This window comes from Brassica oleracea, chromosome C5, assembly GCF_000695525.1.
Source record: "Brassica oleracea var. oleracea cultivar TO1000 chromosome C5, BOL, whole genome shotgun sequence".
In the NCBI taxonomy this organism is placed as follows: Eukaryota; Viridiplantae; Streptophyta; class Magnoliopsida; order Brassicales; family Brassicaceae; genus Brassica; species Brassica oleracea.
In genome coordinates, this window is record NC_027752.1 from 44,453,823 (window position 1) to 44,461,847 (window position 8,025).

At 38.9% G+C, this 8,025-nt stretch overlaps 2 protein-coding genes across 2 annotated transcripts; one reads left to right on the forward strand and one right to left on the reverse strand.

The window, feature by feature from the left end:
* Positions 1 to 209: 209 nt before the first annotated feature.
* Positions 210 to 2,900, forward strand: LOC106292637 (pyruvate dehydrogenase (acetyl-transferring) kinase, mitochondrial-like). Its single transcript, XM_013728262.1, has 6 exons — positions 210 to 571; positions 1,452 to 1,701; positions 1,798 to 1,978; positions 2,058 to 2,205; positions 2,276 to 2,492; positions 2,581 to 2,900. The coding sequence occupies exons 1-6, from the start codon at positions 344 to 346 to the stop codon at positions 2,637 to 2,639; spliced, it is 1,083 nt and encodes a 360-aa protein (XP_013583716.1). The 5' UTR covers positions 210 to 343; the 3' UTR covers positions 2,640 to 2,900.
* Positions 2,901 to 3,213: 313 nt separating this feature from the next.
* Positions 3,214 to 4,289, reverse strand: LOC106292797 (elongation of fatty acids protein 3-like). The gene has a single exon (XM_013728454.1). It carries the CDS (start codon positions 4,125 to 4,127, stop codon positions 3,306 to 3,308), a length of 822 nt encoding a protein of 273 aa, XP_013583908.1. The 5' UTR covers positions 4,128 to 4,289; the 3' UTR covers positions 3,214 to 3,305.
* Positions 4,290 to 8,025: the final 3,736 nt, after the last annotated feature.

Genomic DNA, 8,025 nt, shown 5'->3' on the forward strand with positions numbered 1-8,025 from the left:
ACTATGGTTACCAATAGAAGCTTTATTTTACAATATAAAATAAATAACTTTAACTTTCAAAAAAGGCAAATAACGTAAAATATTAAAACAAGCAAAGCCAATACCACACGATCACTCAAACAAACTCGTAATAGTAAAAAAAATCCTAATCCATGGAATTAGCGGGCAACCTATTTCCGTAACGTTTATTAATTACCATCCACCAATCAATTTACCATTTTCAAAGCCAATCCTCTCTCTCTCTCTCTCTCTCTTTTCTGCATGTCCAATCATTTTCGAGGTTTCCTGCAGTCGATGAGAACGGTTGAGTGCGACGACAAAGAAGAAGTTAGGGTTGGTGAAGATGATATTTCCTAAGAGCTTGATCGAGGATCTTCACAAATGGGGATGCATGAAGCAGACGGGCGTTAGCCTCAGGTACATGATGGAGTTCGGTTCCACCCCCACCGAGAAGAACCTTTTGATCTCCGCGCAGTTTCTCCACAAGGAGCTTCCCATTCGCGTCGCGAGGAGAGCGATCGAACTCGAGACGCTGCCTTACGGTCTCTCCGAGAAACCTGCCGTCTTGAAGGTAACGTTTCCGGTGGTGTTCTTGCGAGTATTTTCGTTCGAGTTTCTGGTTCGAATCGGTTAGGTTTTGTAGAATTTTGCTGGAATCGAATTGTTTGATCGTTACATTGGTTTATTCCGGTTTACTGTTTGATTCTTGTGAGTATTGCGATTGTGTTTCGATCGAATTTCAAATCTAATAGGCTTTGAAGAATTTCTATACCCTACATGAGTTTGGTTCTTTTTTCTTAAAAAAAAATGAAATTTATATTAAAAACGAGGGATCGGTTTCGGTTACAAGATCGAATTGAACAAAAGTTTCCAAGTCTGTATTATTACTAAAACTAGCTTCGCCCACCCACGTTCGGCTAATCCATTTTTAGACTCCCCAGAAATCGGTTGCCGTTCTCAACCTTCAATGATAGCCACGAGAACTTGAGGTTCTCCTCGTTTCCTCGGATGTCTAGAATTCCCACATCATTTCTAGAGTACCTAGTTCCTGATGATCGCCTCGACACTTATCAACCGTCACCCCCGATGAGTTTGGTTCTTCGAGTTGTAATGAAGTTGTTTAATGAATGGAATAAAATGGTTAGGACCAATTCAGTTATTGTCGGTTTTAAATTGGAAATCTATAATAAACTACAATTTAATGTGGTACCAGAGCTCGGATTGTGAACTTGAACATTCATTTCTAATTATTTAAATTCGATGAAATATAAAATTAGATATTGTGTGAAGGCTTTTAATGTTTGTGGTGCTACAGTGAAAGGGAATCCTTAGAACAGTTTTTGATGTGCAATCTCTGGATTGACATAAGATTTGGCAATTTTGGCACTCTTTTTCAATAGCTTTTGTGAAATGATGATGTCTTATGTAGCCCATCTCTGATGTTTTGGTAGGTAAGGGATTGGTATCTGGAATCATTCAGGGACATGAGAGCGTTTCCCGAGATCAAAGACACGGCGGACGAGAAGGACTTCACTCAGATGATCAAGGCCGTCAAAGTTAGGCACAACAATGTGGTTCCCATGATGGCTCTCGGTGTTAACCAGCTCAAGAAAGGAGTCCATTTCTACGAGAATCTTGACGAGATTCATCAGTTTCTTGATCGCTTCTACTTGTCTCGTATAGGCGTCCGTAACCTTATCGGTAAAGACTTGTTTTTTTTTAATTTTAATTTCTCTCTCTGTTCTCTCTTTCCACTCAACTGAAACATCTTCGTTTTATAAAATGAAAAATTCTCAGGGCAGCATGTTGAGTTGCATAATCCAAATCCGCCACGTCATTGTGTGGGTTACATACACACTAAGATGTCTCCTATGGAGGTAGCGAGGAACGCTACCGAAGATGCACGGTCTATTTGTTATAGAGAGTATGGTTCTGCTCCGGAAATCAACATATATGGTGATCCAAGTTTCACCTTTCCGTGAGTTTTTGTCCGCTTGTTTTCTTCTTTGGATTCATTCTGTTGCTTCGAACTTACTTTTTTCTACTCTTTTTGACAGGTATGTGCCAACCCATTTGCATCTTATGGTGTATGAGCTAGTCAAGAACTCTCTACGTGCTGTCCAAGAGCGGTATGTTGATTCCGATAGAGTTGCACCACCAGTCCGCATTATAGTTGCTGATGGAATCGAAGATGTTACCATAAAGGTTATTTGCTTTCTCCTTTGTGCAAGGCGTTTTGTCTTTTGTTGACTGTTGTTGTGGGTGAATGTAATAGGTCTCAGATGAAGGTGGAGGTATACCGAGAAGCGGTCTCCCCAAGATATTCACCTATCTTTACAGCACGGCAACGAACCCGCTTGAAGAGGAAATGGAATTTGGAACAGCTGATGTTCCCGTGATTATGGCTGGTTATGGTTATGGTCTGCCAATTAGTCGCTTGTATGCTCGTTATTTTGGTGGAGATTTGCAGATCATATCCATGGAAGGATACGGTGAGTAATACACTTCTTCCATTTCATGTTTTGAGATCATATTCATCAAAGATAGTTTTAATTTATGTGTATTTAAAAAAAATTGCAGGGACTGATGCTTACTTGCACTTGTCGCGCCTTGGAGATTCACAAGAGCCTTTGCCCTGAGAAAATGTCCCAGCTCAGGATATAGTGAATAAAGCTTTGACATACTAATGGTAGACGCGGCATCTACTTTGTTCACAAAGTTTTTTTTTTCAGTTTATTTGATGTACATACATAATTACTCTGATTTACGCTTCCTTGATTCAAAACTCAGATGTGGAGGTTATTCCAAGTGAGTTAAATCTACTCTGACTGGTGATTTAATTTGATTCAAAACCATTCTGTAAGCAAAACGTTGTTGGTTTATATATATTTATTGAAGAATGTCCTAGATTTGTATTTGGTTATTTGATATTGGTTCGGCCACCATGTTGTAGCATAGCATGAGCTATAGCCGGAGCAGGTTAATGAAAAGCCACCACATGTTTTGGGTTAGATATTAAACCACCAGTTGAGTCTATCGTGAACCCAGACACTGTAGCAGCAACGGCTCTTGAAACCGTGGTTCCTACACCGTTGTCTGAAAGACAAGGGAATGCGACTGTCGAGACAGAGGTAGTAGCTGCTTTACTTACTTGATTAGCCAAAAACTTGGTGTATCTGTAGGCTAATATCAGTGTTCAGCTTTACGAAACAATGAATCAGACAACGAATCCATTTTATGATCTGTGACAGCTTATTCATAAAACAATTTCAAACAATGTAAGACAAGACAAGACACAACTAAACTTAATCGCTTTTGCAGTCTCCCTGTCTGCTAGTCTTTTTAGCATAGTTCTTGGAATGGAAGTTAAAGAATAAAGCCAAAAGAGAAGCATTAAACGCAGCGTTGAAACACCACCCCCAAATCCCAGAGCAACCCGACCCGAACAAATGCTCTCGGAGCATCCAACCGGACAACCCGAAGCTGAAAACAAACTGCACAATCTGACAATCCGTCACTAACCTCTTCCACCTCGGCCTCGACCCAACAGCGCAAAGAAAGTAATAGCCGTACATGATTACATGAACCGTCGAATTAGTCACGAGCGCAATGGGAAACATCGACTGGCGGGTCCTCAGCCAGAGGAAGCACATGACCACAACCGTCGCGTGGTGGTACACGTGGAGGAAGGACAGCCGTTGGATTGATTTGCCGAGTATGATGAGGATTGTGTCTCCGAACTCGAGTATCTTCGAGAGATAGAAGACTTGAGCCCAGAAGAAAAGCGGTCCGCTAGGTTTCACGTCCAATGGGAAACAGATCGCGTTGAACAAACTTGCTGTCGGATCTGTGGTGATGGAGAGAGTGCAACCAATGGCCATGATCAAAGAGAGAAGGCAGAGGATGAGGCTGTGGAGGGCTGTGAGTGGTTTGAGAATTGTGGGACCGAGAGAAGGGAGTGAATCGATGGAGGATCGGAGGAGTAACGTGGCGGAGAGGTAGACTGAGACTACAACGGACACGAAGAGGACGGTGGAGCCAAGAGTTTCACCTTCGGTCCACGTGAAATTGACGATGTTGGGGTGGTTCACGAGCCAGTATGTGAGGGTAGAGTGAACTGATGCCATTGCGTGAATCTCAGTCGCTTCTCCTTTTTCCGCCGGCTGTCTGTGATCGTCGGAGAAGTTAGAAGGTACGGGGGAGGAGAGACGAAAGGTTGAGACAGGACCTGAGAGACTTATCTTTTATACAAGTGGGTCCCCTGGAATCATATCTTTTCGTCTTAACCGAATCGTATTATTTGATTTGATTAATGGGCTGATGCATTGCATTGTTCATTTTTTATCATGCACGACGTGGGCGTGTGATATATTTTTCTTCTTTAAATTAAAATATGTTTTTTTTTTTTGCTTAAAAAATTAAAATATGTTTTGTAGTTTCAATATATGTTTTGGAGTTTTAGTTATCAACGTGTAATTTATTAATAGAAGTTTGAGCTGTCAAAGTGATGATTATGAAAGCTATATATTAAACTAAGCATTTATAGATTAATGAAAAGATTTTTGATATACTTTTCCATCGTAGTATTTGCGACGATTAATTTAGTTTGTTTCAGAGCCAAACGCTATGAATTCTGGTGTTTGTTGAAAATAAATCTTAGACCATGTTTATCCCTGATCTTTAAAGGATTTCTTAATGATAATAAGTGATTTAATTAAATGAAAACAAAACAAATGAGGTATTACCGATCCTTAAATAGAAAATTTGGTGATCGATTATTAGGTTTCAGAACCCATGTGTCAACACAAGAGGTAAAGTATATATTTTTTTCTCTTTCTTTTATTTTTGCTCTTCGTCTTCGTCTCTTGGTTTCTCGTCTGTGACGAAGGATTGAAACCAAGGACCGATCGAAACCACCACCGATCCTCCATCTTCGTTCTCGTCTTCTCCGTGACAGAGGGAGAATCGAAACCCACCACCAAAGACGACGACTCTCTCGCTCCTCTCGGTGTCTCCTCCGTCGTCTCTCATCTTCTTGGATAGTAGAAGGATCGAAACCCACCACCGATCGTCCGTCTTCTCTCATTTCGATCCTCCGTCTTCTCTCGTTTCGATCGTCGATTTGTGTGGGAATATTGACGGGCTACACATAGACCTTACAAAAGATGCTTAATCAAATCTTAGGTACCTTTGTTTTTTCTTACTCCATGTATCCAGAACGTATGGTCAAGGCTTTACATTATACCCAACATGCCTCCTGGAAGCAACTATCTCTACTCAATTGATTTATAAGAAGAGAGCGCCATTGTTTTTTTTTCTGCAAAAAGTTTTACGAATTGTTGCCTTACTTGTTGGGCATTTTCACGGTAGTAACTATGTTCGCTGTTGCTGTTACTGAGGAATGCAGGAAGATAAAACTACAATATTATGGCTTTAAACTTGCTTCTGCTTCTGCTTCGAGGTAATCATCAGTTTTTGTGTGATAAAAGATTCTTTCATGTTGTAATTGTTACCTATATAGCTAAGAGGAGCCTATTTGGATGCAACGTGTGGTTTACTCATAATTGTGTTTATGCTCTATGCTTTTACCGTTTGAGCAGAGAAGGTTCTCCAATAACAGAGGTAGAGCCATACATACCTTTTAACATTAACCCAGCAGGGATGCAGCCTGTTCTTACAACCACTTACCTCTTGGCATTTCCCAGCATTCTTGCAAGGTAAAGAACCCGTTATGTTTGAAACATTATTGCTTCGTTTGGTGTATTTACCATCTAAGGTTGTCTAATAAGATGATTTTATTGTTTTTTAGCATTGTGGGTTCACCGTTCTTGTTACACGTGAAGGAGATTTTAAACCTAAAAGTACAGTCGGGGCACCGCCATGGGTTTACTACTCAGTCTATGCGTTTTTCGTGTTTCTCTTCAACATCTTTGACATTGTGAGTGTTTAATCTTTTTTTTTCTCAGTCTGAGTTGCAATCTTCTATGAACATTAAACATGATTAGTTATGCATGTTTGTGTCACAAGATGGTTTTGGTTTTGTATGTTTGTGACACGAGATGGGATTGTATATGCAAGTCACACGAATTTTATTCAAGTCACAAGTTGGTTTTGGGTCTTCTCTCTTACTCTATATAAACTTATTCAAGTCACAAGATTTAAAACACTCCTCTCGATCAAAAATTTCTGTGTCTTCTTCTCTCTCGCTTTAGAAGTTTTATTGAAGTCACATTCACTAAGTCTTCTTCTCTCTTGCTCTATAAATTTTTATTCACTAAGCATTGTATTCACCAAGTCTTCTTCTCTCATTCTCCTTATACAAATGATTTGAAACACAGTCTTTGTTTTTATGTTTTAATTTTAAAATGTATGTTTAAAATGTTATCTTTATTATGTTTTATTTTATAAATAAATTTTATCTTTAAAAAAAATTAAGAAACTCAAATTAAGAAACTACCATTGTAGCTCCAAAATTATGGGATTCTTAACTAAGATCCTTAACTACAATTTATTAATTTAATAGTCACTAAAATGTACTTAAGAAACTATGTGGGATCCTAGGGATAAACATGTTCTTATATCGCAAAACTGTTAGAATCGTGTGGTTGAGAATCATTAACCCATGTGACTCGCCCTTTTAAGTAGGGCTGGGCAAATAAACCGAACCCAAAAATTTGAACCGAACCCGATCCGATAAAAATAAATCTGAATCGATCCGAACCCGACATAAATACCGAATGGATCATGTTTTTGGTATTTTGGGTTATGGGTATTATCCGAACCGAACCCGGACCTAAATGGATATCCGATAGAACCCGAAACATTTAAAATCAGAAAAAAACTTCTACCAATTATGATCTTAATTCTTAATATGTATCCAAAATACTTTAAGATATTATTGAACTTCTAAAATAATTATATGTTACATGAAGGTTGATGGTGGAATGTGGCGGTTGAAGCCTGAAGTTTTTAGATTTTGGTTTTGTTTTCATTGAATAATGTTTCTCATTTCATGAAAACTTAGTTTTTGTTTTATGATTTCGTTTATTTGGTTTTCTTTCTATCACTAACTATGTTTCTCTTTCGCTTGATTTTAAATGATCACGTTGATGTTTTTTCTTATTTTTGAATAGATTTTACTTATATTTTGGCTATTAAAATATGTACAAATCATGTATTTTAAATCCGAAGAACCGATTTTATTTATGCTTTAGTTACAAAATAGGTACAAATCAGGTATTTTTAAACCGAAGAACCGATTGGGACCCGAACCCAAAAGTACAATGGATTATACCGATTCTTTGAAGATTTACTAACCCTGATCCGAACCGGTCCCGAACCGAACTTTTATATAACCTGAATGAGATTGATTTTGATAAACCCGAAAAATCAAAACCCGAATGGATAAAACCGAAACCCGATTGGGACCCCGAATGCTCATGCCTACTTTTAAGTATACAGAGTAAAAAGAGTTCAGACCTAACTGTATAGAGAAAGGGAGCGCTCTTTAGTAAACCAAAGTCGTTCTTGTCCTTCGTTTTCCTTGTTTCCTCATTGCAAACAAGGAAAATGGAGAATCCTTCAGATAAAGTTGTAGTTAAATGGGTGAATGACACACGGGGTCGAGTTTGTTGGGTCATACTGGCTAGCCTCTGCCTATGTGGATTCACACAATTGATGGAAGTCTTCAAAGACGAGAGCCAAGTTATCTACAAGTATGTTGGGATGAGTTTGGTGTCTCTCTACGTGATTTTACTGGTCAAGTCTCTGTGCTCTGATGAAACTCCAACCATAGGTTATAGGTCTGGTTCCTGTCTACGGTCGTTTGTGCCATTGCTGTTTTTCTGCTTCATCTTCATCACAATCTACTATCACCGAACCCTAGGAGTCTCTATTCACTTTATCCATCCTTTTTGGTGTAGTGGCTTTAGTGCAATCGCTTTTTCCAATAGACGAGTTCTATGTGGGTTATGTTTGTTGGAACTCATTTTTTGACAAAATGGTTTTAGACCATTATCGGTAAGT